Source organism: Oryctolagus cuniculus, chromosome 8 (assembly GCF_964237555.1).
Source record: "Oryctolagus cuniculus chromosome 8, mOryCun1.1, whole genome shotgun sequence".
Lineage (NCBI taxonomy): Eukaryota > Metazoa > Chordata > Mammalia > Lagomorpha > Leporidae > Oryctolagus > Oryctolagus cuniculus.
In genome coordinates, this window is record NC_091439.1 from 130,600,344 (window position 1) to 130,622,357 (window position 22,014).

At 45.8% G+C, this 22,014-nt stretch overlaps 1 protein-coding gene across 1 annotated transcript; it reads left to right on the forward strand.

Moving 5' to 3' along the window:
• The first annotated feature begins 1,499 nt into the window (after positions 1 to 1,499).
• On the forward strand, positions 1,500 to 16,079 carry LOC108176049 (uncharacterized). Its single transcript, XM_070047161.1, has 5 exons — positions 1,500 to 1,519; positions 1,636 to 1,696; positions 2,243 to 2,268; positions 8,184 to 8,631; positions 13,463 to 16,079. The coding sequence occupies exons 1-5, from the start codon at positions 1,500 to 1,502 to the stop codon at positions 13,754 to 13,756; spliced, it is 849 nt and encodes a 282-aa protein (XP_069903262.1). The 3' UTR covers positions 13,757 to 16,079.
• The last annotated feature ends 5,935 nt before the right edge of the window (positions 16,080 to 22,014 follow it).

Consider the following 22,014-nt stretch of genomic DNA (forward strand, 5'->3'; position numbering starts at 1 on the left):
GCGGACGGTCGGTCTGGAACTTTCCCCAGTGTGCGAGCAGCTGTGCCAGAGCAGAGGGGCTCCGTCTCCTCCCGGAGCGGCCCCGCGTTCCCGTCTGTTTGCGTTTTGATGGCCCAGCCGCCCTGCTCGAGACCCCCGAGACTGCTGACGGGGAGGAATAAGAGCGAAAACGCTCCTCTGTTTCCTGGTCTAGGAGGACAGTTTCCGGTTAACTGGCATTTGGTGTGATGTTAGCGCTCTGTGGGTTTTCAGTGAGAGGCCATTGTCAAGCCGAGGTTTAGCTTCTGTTCCTGATTTGATGATTCCTTTTTTTTTTTTTTAAGATCGCCAAAGCGGTGGGAGTTTTTGTGAAATAGGTTTTCTGTGTCTATAGGGATACTTTGTGGGCTTTCCCCATGTTTATTCTGTTCTGTGATATATTGATTGTGTATGGTAGCCATCCTTGCATTCCCGGAGTACCTCTCAGTTGCACCCAGCGTGCTAAGCTTTGGTTGTGCTTCAGGAGCGCGTTTGGTAATATTTTGTTGAGGAATGTGACAGCGCAGTCATGACAGATACGTATGTGCCGTTTTCTTTATGATGCGTTTGTTTTGGATGTTGGGAAAAAGTTGGTCTGATGGGATAAGATGGAAGATTTTTCCCCTTCATCTCCTTTTTGGAAGGGTTTGCAAATCACGGGTTTTAACTATCCTTCACACAGGAGTTCTGTGTTAATAGGCTAGGTGATGCATATATTATCAAGTTCGATATAAACTCTAGTAGTTGGCCTTGATGTAGTAGTTTATTTATAGCTATGTCTTCCTTTTTTTTTATAAAGTTCTTATTCATTTATTTGAAATTCAGAGTTACATTCAGAGAGAGAGAGAGAGAGAAAGAGAAAGTAAGTCTTTCATCTGCTGGTTCTCTCCAAATTGGCGCAGTGATGGGGGCTGAGCAGATCCGGAGCCAGTATTCAGGAGCCAGGGGCCCAGTGGCAGGTTCTCAGAATGGGGCACCAGATAAAGTCCCTGGCTTCTGTTTCAGCCTGGCCCAGCCCTGGCCTTTGTAGCCACTGGGAGGGGGCGAACCACCAGATGGGCAATCACTGAGAGAGAGCAAGAGTGCTCGTGATGCCCCATGCACTGCTTCTCTCCCCAAGTGGCTTCAAAGGCCAGTGCCGGGCCAGGCAGAAGCCAGGAGGCAAGGACTCCATTCAGGACTCCCAGGAGGGAAGGAGGCAGGTTCCAAGTACCTGGGCCATCAGCAGCTGCCTCCCTCGGTCCCATCCTGGAGTAGCGGGACTGGAATCGGCTCTTGAGCGCCCCACACTGGACGTAGCAGCATGCAGATGTGTCCCATGGCGCCATGGCAGCTGCCTGTGGGGAGTGAATTTGCGCCCTGCGCTGTGACCAGGAATTGTACCCGTAGGTACATCTCCTGCTCAGCCATCCTCAGATGGAAGTCTGCTCCTCATCTGTTCCTGCCCAAAAGCCTGTTCAAGTCTTGAGGAGCCGTCCTCGATGCTGCTGGCGGAGCCTGAGTGAGACCCAGTGCCTCCGGGGTCAGGCCTGAATCAGAGACACTGCAGCCCGAGACAGCCGCGGCAGGTACCTTGCCCTTCTGGAAATGTGTAGGCGCGGTCCTCTTCTTGGGCAGCTTCCGGAAGTCTACCCCTCGGGCCTCGGCTCCTGTTCCAGAGGAGCAGAAACGCTCTTTGGTGAGTTGGGCGCGATGGCCTTGCTGTCGTCACGGGGTAGATGGGGCCTGGGGTGCAGATAGCAGGCAAGGGGTGTGCATGTGAGGGGTGGAGGGGAGAGGAGGAGGAGAGAGGCGGCCAAGGGAGATTCGGGAGGAGAGAGGAAGGGGGAGAAGGAAAAGGTGGCGTGAAGGTGGGGTGGCGTGGAAGGAAGGGGAAGGAAGGCGTGTGGGGCAGCGTCGAGGGAGGGCGAGTGTGACAGGAGTGCCGGTGGGTGGGTGGAGGCGGGGGTTGGGAGAGGAAGAACTTTTCCTACGGCCTGGGTTCTGTTTTGGGGGTTTCCTGGCCCTGGCCGGAAGCAGTTTTGGCTGCGTCTGTGAGAAGCGGCCTTGACTCCCGGCCTCTCTTCTCTGGGTGGTTCTGAACTGTAATGTGTGTGCGGGAAAGCTGGCCTGGGGCACTCGAATTAACTTGCACGTAATCCGGTGAATTTTCACAGACTGCACACAAGGACTAGAAAGCAGAAGCTTAGAGAAACCCCAGGAATCCCTTTGTGCTCTGTTCCAGCCTGTCCAAGGTTCTGACGCCTCATGGTAAGTACTGGATTGTTTTTTCTTTTTAAAGACTGGTGTGAAAGGCAGAGTTACAGATGAGGCAGTGGTGGAGAGAGAGTCAGTGTATGGGTTCACACCCCAGGTGGCTACGATGTCCTGGGGCTGCGCCAGGCTGAAGCAGAAGCCAGGTACTTTATCCAGGACTCCAGTGTGGGTTCGGGTGCCCAAGTCCTTGGGCCTCTTGCTCTGCTTTCCTAGGCTTGTTAGCAGCCAGCTGTATCACAAGTGCAACAACCTGGGCATTTGGGGGAGGGTGTGGGGGCGGGCCGAGCTGTGGCAGAGTGGATGAAGCTGCTGCCTGAAGTAGCAGCATCCCATATGGGTGGTGGTTCAAGTCCCAGCACCTCCGCTTCCGTCCCAGCTCTGCTGTGGCCCGGCCCAGCAGTAGAAGAGTGCCCAAGTCTTTGGTCCCCTGCGACTGTTTGGGAATCCTGGAGGAAGCTGCAGGCTCCTGGCTTCAAATCTGCTTAGCTCACATCTGCTCAGGCTGAAAATGGAGAGAAGTGGAGAAAGTTTACAGGTGGCACTGATGGCTTGATGGAAATGAAGGAGTGAGAATGATGCTAGGGTTTGACTTGAGCTGCTGGTGAAATGGTGGGTCAGTTATTGCAGGGGAAGATAGGGGGCCAGAGCAAGAGGTTTCATGGGGAAATCAGCAGTTTGGTTTTGATACATTGAGTTTCCTGTGTGTGTGGTTGTGGTTGTGTAAGGACAGATGTTGATGGAATGGTATGACTTTTTATTTTAGACAATTGGGATAGATTTAAATCCAGAGTGAATTTCTGGGAGCAGCTATTGCAGTTATGTAGGTGACACGATGAGACTCTGAACTGGGACAGTGGCTGTGCAGGGGGAGGATGTGCAAGGTCTGTGTGAAATAGGACCAGTTGGCCTTAGTGACATCAGTTGTAGCTACTGGTACAACTTAAGCAATTGAACTTAGGTAACATTGGTGGTTCAGGATAACTCTTAGTTCTAATGCTTGGTGATTAGTGGTGCCGGCCTGTCAGGAGAAGGAAGAAGGGAGTGAGTGAGCTCAGCCCAGGAGGTGTGGAGTTTTCCGCCTGTGGGCTCTCACAGGGAAGACACCTGGCAGCCTGCCTGGGCTGTGAGCATGGAAAGGGAGACTCACTGCTCCTAGGATGTCAAATGTGTATATGATTGCTTTGGAACCTTAAGAGTTGCTGGTTTAGCTTCAGACTTAGTAATCTGGGGTTGCATTGAGAAAAACAGCATTGAAAGAAATGCTCCCAAAGGAAATTAGATATTGCATTCTAGGATCACAAAACAGTTAGTGCTTTATGATCCACTTATTCTGCAATCTTCTACTCTAAAGAAATAAAAATGCAAACAAACATTCACGTGCAAAGATGTTTAAAGTCACCTTAGTTGTAATGAAGAATGGGATAAATGCACAGAAGGTAATCCTCCATGTTAGCATGCTCATTCTAGTGAAGGGGTTATGGTGGCTTCTATCCTCTCCTTTTTGAATGATTGTGATTTACAGTTTTTCAAAACTGAGCATGTCTTCCTTTCTGATGAGGGAGGAAAAATGAAGTTAGGAATAATATATACATGGAAAAGAATAATATATAAGTAAGTAGCAAATTCTGCTGCATCCATAGAGTAAAATGTTAGAAAGCTATTTTTTTTAAGATTGTATTTATTTATTTATTTGAGAGGCAGAGTTACAGACAGTGAGAGGGAGAGACAGAGAGAAAGGCCTTCCGTCTGGTGGTTCACTCCCCAAATGGCCACAACGGCTGGAGCTGTGCCGATCCGAAGCCAGGAGCCAGGAGCTTCTTCCTGTCTCCGGCATGACTGCAGGGGCCCAAGGACTTGAGCCATCTTCCCCTGCTTTCCCAGGCCATAGCAGAGAGCTGGATCGGAAGAGGAGCAGCTGGGACTAGAACCGGTGCCCACATGGGATGCAGGCGCTGCAGGCAGAGGATTAACCCACTGACCCACAACGGTGGCCCTGAAAGCTATTTCTTTTGTTATGAAAAGTTTTTAAGTAGGTGGGTAAATGCTTATAAAGTGTTAAGGATCACCTCTTAGTTGCGCCTATGATTATATGAGCATATGCGTCCTCTGTTGGTAAGCTGGCATCAAAAGGGGTTTTCGTGGGATTGATTTTGAATACTTGTTTTCTTATTTTCCAAAATAGTTTTAAATACATTTATTTTCCTTTTTCTTTTTTAATAGGTTTTTTGACTTCTATTTTAACTTGAAAAATTTTGTTCTATTCCTGTTGATACTACCATTTGAAAAACTACACATATGCTCTACTGTAGAAACATACACACATAATTTAGTTTTTCAACTTCTATTTAATAACTATAAATTTCCAAAGCACAACATTGGGATTATAGCAGCTTTTCCCCCAATAACATCCATCCCACCCACAACCATCCCATCCCCCACTCCTTCTCCCGTCCCATTCTTCATCAAGATTCATTTTCAATTCTCTTCATGTATAGAAGATCAAATTAGTATATACTAAGTAAAGATTCCAACAGACTGCCCCCGCACAGACACACAAAGTATAGAGTACTGTTTGAGTAGTAGTTTTAGCATTCATTCACAGAGTACAACACATTAAGGACAGAGATGTTACATGGGGAGTAAGTGCACAGTGACTCCTGTTGTTGATTTAACAATGGACACTCTTATTGATGACGTCAGTAATCACCAGAGGTTCTTGTCATGAGCTGCCAAGGCTATGGAAGTTCCTCTGGAGTTCACCAACTCTGATCTTATTTAGACAAGGCCAGAGTCAAAGTGGAAGTTCTCTCCTCCCTTCAGAGAAAAGTACCTCCTTCTTTGCTGGCCTGTTCTTTCCTCTGGGATCTCACTCACAGCGTTCTTAAATTTAGGTTTTTTTTTTTCTTTTGCCAGAGTGTCTGGACTTCCCATGCCTGAAATACTCTCATGGGCTTTACAGCCAGATCCGAATGCTTTAGGAGCTGATTTGGAGGCCAGGGTGCTGTTTAGGGCTTTGGCCATTCTATGAGTCTGCTGTGTATCCTGCTTCCCATGTTGGATTGTTTTCTCCTTTTTAATTCTATCAGTTAGTAGAAGCAGACACTAGACTTGTTTATGTGATCCCCTTGACATTTAATCCTCTCATTATGATCAATTATGAACTGAAGCTGATCACTTTAGACTAGTAAGATGGCATTGGTACATGCCACATTGATGGGGATTGAATTGGAATCCCCTGGCATGTTTCTAGCTCTACCATTAAGGGTAAGTCTGAATCAGCATGTTCTGGACTGTACATCTCCTCCCTCTCTTATTCCCACTCTTATATTTAACAGGAATCATTTTTCAGTAGAATTTAAACACCTAAGAATAATTGTGTGTAAATTAAAGAGTTCAACCAATGCTAATAAGTAGAACAAACTACTACTAAAAGGAATAAAGTAGTAAGGTGTTCCTGGACAGTCAGGACAAGGGCTGATCAAGTCATTGTTTCTCATCTGAGATATTTCTATCACCAAACGTTTCCTACCAGTGATATTCAACCTTTTTTTTTTTTTAAGATGTATTTATTTATTCATGTGAAAGGCAGAATTACAGAGAGGCAGAGGCAGACAGAGAGGTCTTCCATCTGCTGGTTCACTCCCCAGATGGCCACAATGGTCAGAGCTGTGCCGATTAAAAGGCAGGAGCCAGGACCTTCTGGGTCTCCCATGTGGGTGCAGGGGACCAAGGACTTGGGCCATCTTCTGCTGCTTTCCCAGGCCACAGTAGAGAGCTGGATCGGAAGTGGGGCATATGGGATTCAAAGCGGCACCCATATGGGATGCCGATGCTGCAGGTGGCGGCTGTATCTGCTACACCACAGCGCCAGCCCCTCAACCTCTATCGTTTTTACCTTCAGCTTTTGAAACATTTTTGGCCATCATTACTTCAGTATTGCCGCTGTTCCTTCCTTTCTTCTTCTAGTATTCCTGCTTTGTGTGTGTCATACCTTTGTAATTGTCCCATAACCTTAGGCATTCCATTAGCGTTTTCCCCATTTCTTTCTTTGGTTTTTAGTTTAGGAAGTTTTTATTGATACACACCCGCTCACGGATTGTCTTCTCTCTAGTGTCTAGTCTGATAATGAGCCCCTCCAAGACATTCTTCGTTTCTGTCTCAGTGGTTGTTTTGATCTGGCAGTCCCTTTTGATTCTTTGAGAGTTTCCATCTATCTGTTTGCATTATTCATGTGGTCTTGTATATTGTCCAATTTTTCTATTACAGTTGTTTTAATAACCCAGTCAGACGGCTCCAGAATCTTTGCCATGGTAGGGCCTGGTTTTGATGCTTGCTTTGTCTCTTCAGACTATGCATTTTTCTTGCTTTAACTTTTTTTTTTTTCTGAAAGCTGGACACAATGTATCAGGTAATAGAAAGCAAAGTAAGTGCGTCTCTTAGTGTGAGGTTTATGTTCCTCTGGGTGGGAGTTAGGCTATTTAATGTTTGCTTTGCTGTAGGTATCAGAGGTTTCATTTTCCTTTTGGGCCTTTATTTTGGTGTCTCACACTCTTTTTTGGGGTTTCCCTAGAAATTGCTTCTTAAATAGAACCTGTGTCTGGTATAGATCTGGAGCCCGGGTGATGTGCTAAAGTATTGAAGGAAGAAAGCGTGTATAACCTTAGGATTGAATATTTGGTTTCATTGGCCTTCACCCCTAGCCTGTAGCTTTCACAATACTTTTCTAGCCTTTTTCTTTGCTCTTTTATCCCCTGTGTAAGACAGCAAGACTTCCAGGGGCAGGAGTTGGTTAATGGCCCTTCCCCAAGGTCGATTATGCTCTAGGGTAGAGAGGTCTCCTTGTTCTCAAGTGGAGAACATATAGGCAGGGCTATTTCAAAATGATGGCCTTTCCTCTCCCCTGTGGTCTGTATATGTATGTGTGGTGTACATGGCCTGTAATTTCTTTCTTCAGTCTTCAGGAGAGCGGCATTTTGGTTGATTGCCTATCTTTGCTGTTGTGAAATGAGCTGCAGTAAATATGACTCTTCCATATGCTGATTTCCTTTCCCTTGCCTATATTCCCCGGGGTGGAACGGCTGGTTTGTCTATATTCAGGTTTCTGAGGTTTCTCATACTGTCTCCCACAGTGGCTATACCAGTTTACATTCCCACCAACAGCGGAGCAGGCCGCCTTTCCGCCCCTGACATCCTCAAGGCTGTTGTAGTATTGCTGTGCATTTCCCTGATGGCTAGTGACCCTGAGCATTTTTGCATGTGTTTGTTGGCCATTTGGATTTCCTTTCTTGAACCATGCCTGCGGAAGTCCTTGGCCCGTTTCTTGAGTGGGTGGTTTGTTTTGCTGCTGTTGAGTTTCTTGAAAACCTCTGGTAGTGAATCCTTTACCAGCTGCATACTTTGCAGATAATTTCTCCCATTCTGTTAGTTGCCTCTGCGCTTTGCCGAGTGTTTTGCTTGCAGTGCAGAAGCTTCTCAATTTGGTTTTTTGCTTTTTGCCCTCTTCTATTCCTTTCTTTAATCTGTTGTGATTCTCAGATAGTGGACATCCTTGGTTAAAATGGTCCCCAGAGCCTGTATTTTCTTTGTAGCTATGTGGACGGGATTGGTCCTAGAAGTTCTTTCTGAGCCACGGCACTGTCTGCGTATACAAAGGCTGTTGATTTTCTATCCTGCCACTTTACCAAACTCTACTCTGAGTTGGTCCCTGCCTTAGTAGCCACCTGGGGGTTGAACCCCCAGAGGGACGATCCGTGAGAGAGAGCAAGAGGCAAGAGGGCTCGCGATGCCCGGTGCTCTGCTTCTCTCCCCAAGCGGCTCCAACGGCCAGCGCCGGGCCAGGCAGAAGCCAGGAGGCTTGACCTCCATTCAGGGCGCCCAGGAGGCCGGGAGGCGTGGTCCCTGGGTCACAGCCTGGAGAGGCCGCCCCACCAGCGGCCCTGGGGCGTCAGACGCTGGACGCCGCAGGCAGCGCGCAGATGCATTCGTGGCGCCACGGCGGCCGCCAATGGGGAGTGCGCCTGCGCCCGGCGCTGTGCCCCGGAAGTGGCCCCTTGTGCCCCGGAAGTGGCCCCTTGTGGCCCGCTGTGCTCAGGTAGGAGTCCTCGGCGGTCCAGTCTGCTGCTGCCGGAGAGCCCGCGCGAGCCGTCCGGAGCCGTCCTGGACGCTGCCGGCGGAGCCTGCGGGAGACCCAAATCCCCCGGGGTCAGGCCGGGCTCAGAGAGGCTGCGGCCCGAGGCTGCCGCGGCAGGTACCTTGCCCTTCTGGAAATGTGTAGGCGCGGTCCTCTTCTTGGGCAGCTTCCGGAAGTCTACCCCTCGGGCCTCGGCTCCTGTTCCAGAGGAGCAGAAACGCTCTTTGGTGAGTTGGGCGCGATGGCCTTGCTGTCGTCACGGGGTAGGTGGGGCCTGGGGTGCAGATAGCGGGCAAGGGGTGTGCATGTGAGGGGTGGAGGGGAGAGGAGGAGGAGAGAGGTGGCCAAGGGAGATTCGGGAGGAGAGAGGAAGGGAGGGGAAGGTGGCGTGAAGGTGGGGTGGCGTGGAAGGAAGGGGAAGGAGGTGTTTGGGGCAGCGTCAAGGGAGGGCGAGTGTGACAGGAGTGCCGGTGGGCGGGTGGAGGTGGGGGTTGGGAGAGGAAGAACTTTTCCTACGGCCTGGGTTCTGTTTTGGGGGTTTCCTGGCCCTGGCCGGAAGCAGTTTTGGCTGCGTCTGTGAGAAGCGGCCTTGACTCCCGGCCTCTCTTCTCTGGGTGGTTCTGAACTGTGATGTGTGTGCGGGAAAACTGGCCTGGGGCACTCTAATTAACTCAAGGTGATAGTACTCCTGTGGCTTGAACCGACGTCTCTATGAGACTGCCTGCCAAAGCAGTGTCTCCATCCTCAGCGTCTACCAGGAGATCCACATCTCCATTTGCATTGCCTCTTAGACACACACTTGAGTGTCCTGCAGGTACCGCAGACTTCCTGTTCCCTTTAAACCTGCTCCACACATTGCACTGATCTCTGTATTGGTGGCTCCATCTGACTTGCCTTCCAAGTTGGCAAACTTGGCAGCACCCTCTTTACCAGCATCTGTCTCCTAGTAGTCACCGAATCTATGTCAGCGGTGGCTCAGGTCCTACACAAGCCCTCAGGCCGAGGCTGCCTGCTGCTAAGTATCATTGCTCTCTGGATTCTTTCTTCCAGGCTTTTCTGCTTCTGGCCTGCATACCACCTGCATTTCCCTAGAAAGCATAGGGGACTGTCTGATCTTTTCTCATCTCCTCTTGCATACTTCCAAAAGCCCTAATCCCTTAGGGGGGGATTCCAAGGCCTTGTTCTCAGGTCTGTTCACAGCTTCTTTTTCCAAGCTGCACAGCCCCTGCTTCTGTCATGCCAGACTTGCCACTGCTCTGCAGATAGGCAGCCACTACTTGATGTTCCTCAGTATTTTCAGCTTGAGAAAGTCGTAGCCATGTTTCAAAATATCCAACTCAAGGGTCTTCCTTCTCTGATACATTTCTCTCATCCTCCCAGGCAGGGATACGTTTCCAGAACTTGCATAACACACTGCTTATCTTCGTAAAGCGCTTAACCCATTTTATCAGCATGTATTTGCTAAATACCTGTATCTCATAGAAGACTGTGAGCTTGTCCAGGGCAGGCCTTTTCTCTCTGCTTTCATTCCTGTAGTCCCTGGTACACAGTTGGTATTCAGCCTATGCAGAACTAACAATATTGGAGGAGTCTGAGGTGGGCATCTTGCCACCTGGGGACTGGAACTGACTTTTGATAGGGACCCTTAGGTATGAAAGGAGATTTGCTGGTAGGGTTAAGACCAGAGGGTTTGAGGGGTCCACAAGGTCCCTGGTGATTAGTCTTTGTTTCTTATTTATTTATTTCAAAGGAAGAGAGAAATATTTCATCCTTTAGTTTACTTCCCTAGTGCCCACAACAGCTGGAACTGTATCTGAAGCCAGGACCTGGGAACTCAATCCAAGTCTCCTATGTGAGTGGCAGGAATGTAAGTACTTGAGCCTTCACCTGCTGCCTCCCAGGGTGGATTAGCAGGAAGCTGGAATCAGGACTTCAGCCAGGACTTGATCCTGGGCACTCTAACATGGGCTGTGGGGATTCCAGCAGTGGCTTAGCCACTATACCAGAAGCCATTCCTTGATTAGTCTTCTGTTCCCTCCTTCACAGGGTGGCTGGCTGCTTGGGAGGGGCTTACATCACCACTGCTAACAAGGCCTGCTGCATAATTTTGTGAGCGCCTTGTTCCTAAGGCAGGGATAAAGTGCCACTAAAGGTACTAAATCATAAAGCTCTTTCCTTTCTCCCGCATACCTCCTTGGCTCAGCCTCATGTTCTTTGGACTCGCTTACAAACCGCAAATTCAAAGATAAAATTTTGAGGATTTTGAGTCACCACCAGCAGAGGTTTACACCCAGTGAAGGCCCTTCTGAGTACCAGCGCTGTGTGATGGCTCCTTTGTGACCATGTAGGCTGCGCCCGTGAGGTTGGCCTTGGCTGCTGAGTATAACCCATTGGCTGTGACTGTATAAGATTACATTGTATTCCAACATAAGTGGTTGCTATTTTGAGATAATTCTGCTATTTCACCATTAAAGCAATGCTGCAGGGAGCAACGTGGAATATCCATACCAGAGCATTCCTGGAACTGTTTTGATGACTTGTGTTAGTTCAGAATCACTAGGTCTTTGCTAGCATTCTGCAGTAGGCAGTGGGGTTGCAGGCCAGCTCGCTCCCTAGCACAAGGCTGACTGTGTTGAAATTTACACAGGTGTTGAACAGATCTCCGCACCTGCAGTGTGGAAAAGACTAGAGCAGTGCACTCTTGTGCCTGACTGCCCTTCTTTCTGCCTCTTTGCTTTGTACATTATTAAATGTGCTCTCAAACCTCTAGGACTCACAGCTGAAAATAAAGTAGGTTGGAGGACAGTCATAGACAGCACTGTCCACTCACCAGGCCCAGGTTGTTTCTCCTTAAGCACTGTACCAGATGCCCTACTCCACCCATTAATAACTCTTGTCCTTTCCGAGTTGTTAGCTGTGTCATAAAATTTCTAGATTTCTGAGGGGTTTTGTAAATCAAAGTAGAAGATAAGAACTTTTGCTGCCAGTGTTTTGGCTTAGCTGGTAAAGCTGCCCCCAATGATACCAGCGTCCCATATGGACGCTGATTCAAATTCCCAGCTCCGCTTTCAATCCAGATTTCTGCTAATGCACTTGGGAGGGCAGCACAAGATAGCCCCAGTGCTTGGGCTCCTGCACCCACGTGGTAAAGCCAGAAGAGGCTCCTGGCCATTGTGGCCATTTGGGGAGTGAACTAGTGTATGGAAGACCTCTTTCTCTTTCTCTTTCTCTTTCTCTTTCTCTTTCTCTTTCTCTTTCTCTTTCTCTTTCTCTTTCTCTTTCTCTTTCTCTCTTTCTCTCTTTCTCTTTCTCTTTTTCTCCCTCTCTTTCTGTAACTGTGCCTTTAAAATAAATAAAATGTTTTTTAAAAAAAGAACCTTTAACCATTCAAAGAAAGCCTCAAGTAGAAAGAAGAAGAATCTTGCAGACCCACAGTACTCACTAGCCTAAAATCTTGCCTGAAATTCTTGTTGAAGTTTGCTGATAAAGTGTTCATCAGAAATGACACATACTGACTTGTGTGAAGTGAGCTAGTAGATATTCTTGGCCTGTGTAAAAGTCACGTCTGCTAGTTTTTACAAGATGTAACTGCTACGCTCCTGAGCTACTCGAGAGCTGTTGGGTAGAGATGTTATTACTGGCAGAGTCGTCACACTGCACAGCCCCCGTGGGCATCGTTAAGCCCTGTGACTGGCATTTCCAGGGCTAGTGCTGTGCACACTGGGGAGGCCTTACCCACAGGTGGTGTGGTGTCTGCACAATGTCTGCATGATGGTTCTCCCTTCATTTGGATGGCTGGTAGAGTTCTGTTAGTACACAGTCCCTCAACTTGTGACTTTTCAAAATTGCTCAAGCACGCGTTTTTGAGTCACCTCGGAGGGGAACAGTTGGGGCCCTGGGGGATTGATTGCCCACTGTTCTGGAGACTAGAACAGACCTACCCTTGCCTCCTGGAACTTTCTCTGAGTTAGAAACCTCTTAGAGTTATTATAAATCCTTGAAATATTTTATTTCATGGTGTATCTTTAAGCAGAGGTATCTTACAATTAGTGCAGCAATCATAGACTTATTTTTATTATATTTTTATTAAGTAGGAGGGAGGAAAGCATTGTTGGTCAGCGCATATGGTGCTTAACGTGGAATCTGGAGGTGGAGATGGTGTTTTCTTACTTACAGAGTTTGTGATTTCCAACTCTCGCCAAGAGTAAACTCTCGCCAAGAGTAAACACTAGAATTAGGTCTAGGCTGTGGTTCTAGCTGGTATGCCTCTGTTTTAAATTTCATCCCGCTTCTGCTTGGCATCAAGATTTCCAGCTTTCCAAGGCTGGCCACAAATTTAAATCAAGTGTCTAAACCAGTAGTTAGAGGAAAAGATCCCGCAGTGGTAACGGTACTGCTAAATGAATCATTTGTTGTATATCAGACTCCTCATCACCTAGTTGAAATATCTTTGTGTTTTCTTGTTTTCTGCAATAAAAGTCATTCAGACTTACCGAAACTATACATTTGCATTCCTTCCACATGTGAGACAGTCTTTTTCTAAATCATTGGGCTTCTAAATTCCTGTGGGTAGGGGCTAGTGTTGTGCAGTGGGTCAAGCCACCACCCGTAATGCCAGCATCCCATACTTGTTTTCTTTCTGTAATCCAGTCATTGAAAAACAAAACCACTCCCAATGCATGAGTCCTATAAAAGCAGTTTCACTTTATTTGAACACTCTAGGGAGAAAATCAGAGGAGTATGTACTGTACCTAAAGAGAAAATCTCTGTCAAATTTTAAATCGAATGGTGGAATAAATTCCATGGCAAAAGTGAAGCAAACAACTGACCTGCGGCCCCACCGCACTGGAGCCTGGCCTCGCTGTCTACTTGGTACAGACAGCAGGAGCTCCGGAGAAGCCTGGAGCCACATCCCGTGTGCAAGCCTGTGTGGGCTTGGTCTTTGTTTTCTGATTGGTTGGTGCCTGAAGGGAATCCAATCAGAATTGACGCATGCTGTCGAATACCGAGTTTATAAAAAGGGTGCTCAGTGTTGCTGTTTCCCTTTTCTCTTCTTAGCATCCAGCGTCGTGGAGTTCTTTGTTGGAACATGTACTGAGCACTGGCGCTAAGCCTTCGAACAAGGAGGTGAGCAGCCAAGAGCAACACCTGCAGGAAGGGCCGGGCTGCTGGTGTCGGAGGAGTGGCAGTAGGTTCAACAGGACCCTCAGGTTTGTCCCTCCTCGCCTGGTGAGTCTTCTCAAAATGTTTGTGCGTATCATATGCCGGCCCTGGCCACAGGCAGGGGACACTCGGGCCTTCAGGAGCCAGGGGAAAGGAAGGATAAATTGTGTATTATATTGTATGTTGTAAATTGAATGCTGTATATTCAATTTGTATTATATATTATAAATTTCATGTCACATGTTCTAAATAGGCTTTACATTGTATATCGTAAAATGTGTATGTGCTCGGAGGTATCACATACGGTTCCAGAAGGAATGGGCCTACCTGGCTGAATTGTCATGCCAGGATGGGTGAACCAGCAGGTGAGTCATCTTCTGTCGGGTGGGCACTTACGATGCCCAGCGACTGCGTTAATTTCCAGGTTTCTTGTGTTATTTTCTGGATTTATAGTTCTGCTTGGTGGATAGGAACTGAGAAAATGGATCTAGTCATCCAGAAAGGAAGTTCCTGCTCACAGGCTTTGACTCCTGTTTTTCCTAATTTGCTAAGCTAGTTTATCTCAGTTTACATGGAAGGTTCTGCAACACAGCAGTGATAGCATTGACTGGGAAACCCCCCAAAATGGTTGTATATCGATGTCATTGCCCCACTGAATTCTAATTCTGCCTCTGTGATATCCAGTGTTGCCCTAATTTTATGAAAAAGTTCTTTAGCAAGATATTGTTAGATTGTCTTAACGAATGTGGCTATATGGGGAGACATACGATGTAAACTTCACATATCCCAGTCATATTATTACATTAGCTAGGACTGTGGGGACTCTGTTTATCATCAGAGGCAAGTAGATCAGAGGATGGCACCGAAAGTTTGAGAAGGAAGCATTATTCCCTAAGTATATTTGTTGCAGGTATAAAACTATAAGGTTCTGAATAACTCAATACAGGTTCTTTTTATTTCTAAGTTAGATTTTGAAATATTGAAATCACTTGGATTATGATATTTTTCGGTCGGAGAGGAGAGGGGTATTGTTTCTGCACAGTATCCACAATGGTTGCCATGCCATTGGTTGTGAAACTTTGGTTGACGAAATGAAATCCCTGTTAGTCCGTGTGTTTAAACAACACAGAATTTCAGAATCCCTAGGTATTGTGTTTTGTGGTTTGGTTCTTATAGTATGTGGAGAATCGAGTCTTCCTTCCTGCTGGTTAGCATTCACTAGTGTTGACATCCAAGGATCATTCCTTGATTTTCATTTTAGGAGATGCTGAGCAGGGACTAATCGGTAACAACCCCTTGAGGCGAGTCATCATGGATGTTCCAGTTTCCTCATTATCCACTCTTGGTGTTCCTCTTAGTCCTGATTATTCAAATCCAGATGTTGAAATGACCCCATGTTCATTCTAAGTGTTTGTTCTCACTGGTCTTCTCATCCTAGACAGCCTCATCTCTGTACCGTGTTTCAGGAGGGTCTTGGCTTTTTCTCCCATCATTAGCTAGACCTGTTTATGTTGCCCACGGTTTTCTCATTTTGGCTATTTTCAAACTTGATTCCTTGATTCCATAATTCTTTTCCCTCACACACAACAAACCAGGAAAAATCTGTTCTCTTGTTTTCTCATGCTCCCAGTCCACACATGTTCTCTGATAACATTCACCAGGCATCTCAAAGGCTGGCTGGTCCCCACACCCTTCTGGAAGCCACATGAATATGTGATTCTTTGGCTTTTCGCTTTTGTGTCTCAATTCCGTCACCTTTTCCACACCTCTGCTCCTGTGACCACCATAAAACTTTATCATCTCCCATAAGCCTAGCCTCTCCCTAGGCTAGCAACTACTAGTGTACTACTAACAGGAAGTTAAAATTTAGAAACTTTCTGGGGAAGTTCCAAAATTAAAGTGGTTTACGCCAAACGTCTTAAGATGCTTTCCCTGTGTTTGACTAGAATCGTATCTATGGGGGGGGGGGAAACTAGATGGAGTGTTCACCTCACACAATGCCTTTGTTTTGTTTGTGAGTTATGTATACCTCAGTAATTATGAATGGGAAAACTAAAACTGACTTGCAGTTCAATGTTGCAAATATTTGGGAGTTCTGTAGTGAGAGAACAGGCATGGAGTCCAGGAAATCCTTCAATGAATTGGTATATCTGTGGTTTTCAGAGTGCTACTTTAAAGACATTTAAATTATGTTAACATTTTCTTGCAGTGTCACTGGTCACCTACTGATGAAGCAGGCCCTGCATTTTCCATTCCATAGTTTAATTGGGCTAATTCACAACCTGCCTATAATAGTAGCTATGTTAAATGCACATAGGAATGTGCACACATTGGTGGGAGAATAGCACATAGTAATTTAGGATTCTCGTTTCACTTTTCACTTTCCTGGTTTCCTTCAGATACATTTCCTTTCATGTTGTATTTCTGAGTTTTCAGTTTGAGGGAGGTGGGGTGACAATGCATTATGTTACTTGGATATTGTCTTAAATATTCTCTTGATGGAATTCCCGAATCTTTAGTTTCAAGATATAAATCTCCTGAAATTTAGTTTAGTCAAGTTTATGAATGTTCTTTTTAAAGATTTATGTATTTGAAAGTCAGACTTCCACAGAGATAGAAGGAGAGGCAGAGAGAGAGAGAGGTCTTCCACCTGCTGGTTCACTCCCCAGTTGGCTGCAAAGGCCGGAACTGTGCCAGTGTGAAGCCAGGAGCCAGGAACCTCTTCTGGGTCTCCCACATGGGTTCAGGGGCCCAAGGACTTGGGCCGTCTTTTACTGCTTTCCCAGGCCATAGCAGAGAGCTGGATTGGAAGTGGAGCAGCCGGGACTTGAACTGGTGCCCGTGTAGGATGCCAGCACTGCATTTGGTGGCCTCACCCGCTATGCCACAGTGCCAGCCCCAATCATGAATATTTTAGCATCATTTCTGTCCCATGAAGCCTACCAAAACCCCACAATATTAACCTAAGTTCCTTAACTTTTATGATGCATTTTAAGTATAGGAACCTATTTTGAATGCTTTATTTTTTCCAGCCTTTTCACAGTGTAACTGAGAAACAAAAATTCTATCTATTCAAGGCACGTTCTCTGTGTTTCGATATGAGTCTGATCTGTATATTGCATTTTCACACAAACCGTTCGACTCTCCTGGTACTTACAGTACACTATGAAAGGATTAGTACAATGGGGCCACCTAACAAATTTATCACTTTTACCGTGTTTTGTAACTTTTTCAAATTTTATTTCTTTATGTATTTTCCCAGACAACTTTTATTTGAGGTATACATACTTTATGCATTCAATAATTGCAGCTTTAGCAGTTGTATTTATTGGTAGCAGTAATTCTTCTACTGTACCTGCCCTCTCATTGACACTCCTATGCTTTTTTTTTTTTTGACAGGCAGAGTGGACAGTGACAGAGAGAGAGAGAGAGAAAGGTCTTCCTTTTGCCGTTGGTTCACCCTCCAATGGCCGCCGCAGCTGGCGTGCTGCGCTGATCCAATGGCAGGAGCCAGGTACTTCTCCTGGTCTCCCATGGGGTACAGGGCCCAAGCACTTGGGCCATCCTCCACTGCACTCCCTGGCCACAGCAGAGAGCTGGACTGGAAGAGGGGCAACCGGGACTAGAACCGGTGCCCATATGGGATGCCGGGTGTCGCAGGTGGAGGATGAACCTAGTGAGCCACGGTGCCGACCCCTGTACATTTCTTTTGAAAGGCAGGAAACAGAGAAAAGGGGAGAGAGGGATAAAGAGAGTAAGGCAGAGACAGACAGGGTGAGCGAGAGGATGAGGGATATCTCATCTCATGCATTATTTCCCTCCTCAGATGTCCTCAGTGGCAGGGCTCTGCCCCAGGTCTCCCACTTTGGCACTGGGGCCCACGTCCTTGGGTCATCTTCTAGTGCTTTCCCAGGCACGTTAGCGGGGAGGTGAATGGTAAGTGGAGCAGTTGGGACCTGGTCTGGTGCTTACACGCGATGCTGGCAGTGCCGGTGGAGGCTCAGGCTTTTTTTACACCCCAGCTCCAGCCCCATCACCATATGTTTGTATCGTTTGACTGCCCTCTCTTCAGTTTCATGCTCCCAGTTCATCACAGACACCATCCTGCTCTCTGACTGTGTTAGTTGGACTTTGTATATTCCACATGGAAGTGTGATCGTGTCGTAGTGCTTATTTCTGTGCGTCTTGTTTCCCTCATGGTCATGTCCTGTAGTTCCATACTTTTGGATCCATCTGTGACAAGTAGTAATATTTCCTTTCTTTTTAAGGTTTGGCGAGGATGCCACTGTGCGTGTATCCCATTTTTCCTTATGGGTCCATCAGCAAACATTTGGATTATTTCCATATCGTGGAATTGTGAATGATGCTGAAGTGATGTGGGGGTGCAGACAGTTCATTGAGATGGTGATTTTCTTTTGGATTCATGGTCAATAAAGGTTGTTCCTTTTTAAATTGTATTTGAGGAACTTCCATATTGTTTTTCATAATGGACGGTATAATGTACATTCCCTCCAATGATGTGTGTTCGTTTTCTCTACATTGTGCCCAATACTTGTTATCTTTTAGCTTTTTAACAGTAGCCATTTAACAGATAGGAGATAATAACCATTGTCATCTTGATTTGCATTTTGTTGATGTTAGCAATGTTCAGAACTTTTTCACATACCCACTGGGTACATTGTATGTCTTTGCTGGAAAACATTGATTCAGTCCTTTGTCCCTTTTTAATTGTATTCTTTGCTTCTTAGTGGTGCACATTCCTTGTATTACTCCCTTGATCGCACATCTGGTTTGCTAACATTCTCTCCTATTCATTGGTTTGCCTTTTCATTTCATTGATCCTTGCCTTACTGCTTTACTAGTTTGTTGTAGTTTCATTTCCTTATATTTGCTTTTGCTGTGCTTAATTGTTAACACATGAGCAACCACTCTTGAGGCTAATGTCAGGGATTTTTCTATTTTATAAGTTGTAAAAGTTCAGATCTTCTGTGTGGACTCTCAGTTCATTTTGAGTTGATTTTAATATGTGGTGTGACAGTGCCACAGTTTCAGTTTTGTACATGTGGATAGCCAGGTTGCTTCTGCCTCAGATGTGGGCCCTTACGTCCAGTGACTACATGTTTGGCAGCCCTGGTGGGCCAGGGTTCCCAGTGTCTTCAGTTGGATCCGTTAAACCAGATGCTGTGGCTGGAGTTGAGCAGGAACTTGGCAGAAGCTGGCAGAAGCCAGGTTGGCCCGTACTGCTGGCTCGTGGTCCGAGTCCCGTGCCTCCATCCTAGCTTCAGTGCTCTGATGTTCTGTTCTATCTGTGGTACTAGGTCCCCAGGTGACACTGGGCCTCATTGCACACTGGGGTTGTTAAGTGTACACTCAGCAGACCCAGGTACCCATATCTCAGGCAGAACCAAACTGAATATCCACATACAGATATCTGAAGCTGTATTATGATGTGGCCCTTATGCCAGAGAAGACAGTGGGCTGGTTGAAGTTAGGGAGGTTGTGGGAGGCACACATGGGGGCATGTGTGGTGATTGGGGAGTAGGAGACCATGCAGTGATGGGGTCAAGACAGGGGACTGTGGCCTCCTTCTCTGGAAGCCAGGGCTATATGAGGCTATGTCAGAGTTTTTTGAAGGATGGATGTTTGGCCTAGTGGGAAAGACAATGCTCAGGATACCAGTGGCAGCAGTGATCGTTTAAGTAGTGGGATTCTTGCTACCACCTTGGAGACCATCTCCCAGCTCAGCCTGGGTCAGATCAGCCCTTGTGGGCATTTGGGTAATGAACTGCTAGACGGGTGGGTATCTTTCTCTCTTTGTCTCTCCCCCTCTCCCCTTTATTGTTTCTCTGTGTTTTGCTTTTGAAACCAGTTGCGATATTAAAACGAGGTGGAAAAAATGGTTTATGGATGATGCTGTATCCTAGTGGCAGTAGATCATTGAGTCATTTCCTAAAGTCACACAGTGGGCTGTGTGTAGCTCACAGTAATCTCTGTTAGATCTTTTATTAGCAAACCAAGTACACGAGCTCAAGGCTCTAAGCGTAAAATAATGTCCAAAAAGAAATGTAGATTTGATCAGTACAAATTTTATATAAGTATTGAAATGTCACACTAGCCCATACATATGTACAACTCTTGTGGATAAAATGTAAGTAAAAATACCAACATGTTACTTGGTGTATAAGGTTAAGGGGTTTTAAATGATTAATGTCACAACTAATATTATGGTATTTGAAAATGGTTAATTAATACAAAAACATAGCCTGTAAATGACTGAATGGTTCTTTCTTGACGTGCTCAGTCAAAAGGCTATTATGCTGCATTTTAAGTTGGTGATGCATATTTATTTTAGATTGTTTCCTTTAATTAAGAAAATGGTAGTATGTTTTCACGTGTATGTGAAATTGGATAGCATCAGAGCAATACAATGAATACGAGATAAGCTTTTTTTCATAATTGAGATTTTATTGGATTTTGAGAATCACTACAGAGACATTTCAGTTTGTATACTATTCTTAACAAACCAAAAATTTAGAAAGTAAGGGCTTGTCATTCTCTTTAAATCTTTTATTATTTTTGAAATAGTGTATTTTTTTTAACTTGCCTCCTAAGAGCTTTATATTTCACTCATAAAGAGTTCAGCTAGTAAGGAAGAATATAGGCAAGGGCCATAAAAATTATCAAACAGACGAAGTCCCATCTTTAGGATCAGTTGTATACTCGAATTGATCACTTTAACTAGTAAGATGGCATTAAGTGTCAAAGGGATCACATAAATAAGACCAAGTGTCTGCTACTAGTAATAGAATTAAAAAGGAGAGAATGATCCAACATGGGAAGCAGGCCACACAGCAGACTCATAGAATGACAAATACCCTGAACAGCACTCTAGCTCAGAGTCAGCCGTTAAGGCATTCGGATCTGGCTAAAAAGCCCATGAGAGCATTCCAGGGATGGAAAGCTGAGACACTGTGGCAAAAAGTCACCCACATGAAAGATCTCTGGGAGTAAGATCCCAGGGGAAAGGAAGGACTGTCAGAGAGGTCAGTACCTATCTCTGAAGGAAGGAGAGAACTTGCACTTTGATTATGGCCTTGTCTAAATCATGTTGGAGTTTGTGGACTCAAGAGGCTTCCATAGCCTTGGCAGCTCATGACCAAGAGCCTAGGGTGCTCACTGATGTCAAATATGAGTGTCAGTTGTTACATCAACAACAGGTGTCGCTGTGTACATGCTCCCCATGTAGGACCTGTGTCCTTAAAGTGTTGTACTATGAGAATTAACGGTAAAACTAGTCCTCAAACAGTACTTTCAACTTTGTGTGTCTGTGTGGGTGCAGTCTGTTGAAATCTTTACTTTGTATAGAGTTGATCTTCTATATGTAAAGATAATTAAAAATGAATCTCAATGAAGAATGGGATGGAAGAGGGAGTAGGAGTTGGGATGGTTTGTGGGTGGGAGGGAGGGTATGGGGGGAAGAATGACTATAATCCAAAAGGTGTCCTTAAGAGATTTATATTTATTAAATCAGAGGTTTGTATAAAAATGTCAGCTACACTCATACACAGTAAATTTTAAAATGATCATGAATTATTAAAATTATAGTAGCATATCATTCTTTTCTGTCTCTCTCTCTCTTTTTTTTTTTTTTTTTTTGACAGGCAGAGTGGATAGAGAGAGAGGAGAGAGAAAGGTCTTCCTTTTTGCTGTTGGTTCACCCTCCAATGGCCGCCACTGCCGGCACGCTGTGGCCGGTGCATCACGCTGATCCAAAGCCAGGAGCCAGGTGCTTCTCCTGGTCTCCCATGCGGGTGCAGGGCCCAAGCACCCGGGCCATCCTCCACTGCACTCCTGGGCCATAGCAGAGAGCTGGGCTGGAAGAGGGGCAACCGGGACAGAATCCGGCGCCCGGACCGGGACTAGAACCCAGTGTGCTGGCGCCTCCGATGGAGGATTAGCCTATTGAGCCACGGCACCGGCCTGCATATCATTCTTAAGAATTTGTTTGACAAAGATATAAAAGAAAGTGTGACAAAACTGTATTTGCAGCAATACTGATACACACAGGCATTATTTTCTTTTTTGTATTTTTTGTTGTTTTCTCATTTTTTAAAAGAAAATTTTAGCTCCCATATATAAAGGAGAACATCTAATATTTGTCTTTCTGTGTCTGGATAATTTCACTGAGCATGAAGTCCTTCAGTTGCAACGATTTTGATAGAAATAACAGCGTTTTAATTTTTTTATGGTTCTGTAATATTCAGTTCTACATATATGCATCCAGTTTTGCCAGCACCATTTACTGAATAGATTGTACTTTTTTCCAATGTATAGTCTGGGCACTTTCATGAAAAATCAGTTGGCTCTCCCTGTGTGGGTTAATTAATTAATCAATTTTCCATGATCATGCTGCTTTGATTGCTATAGCTTTGTAGTAAGCTTTGAAG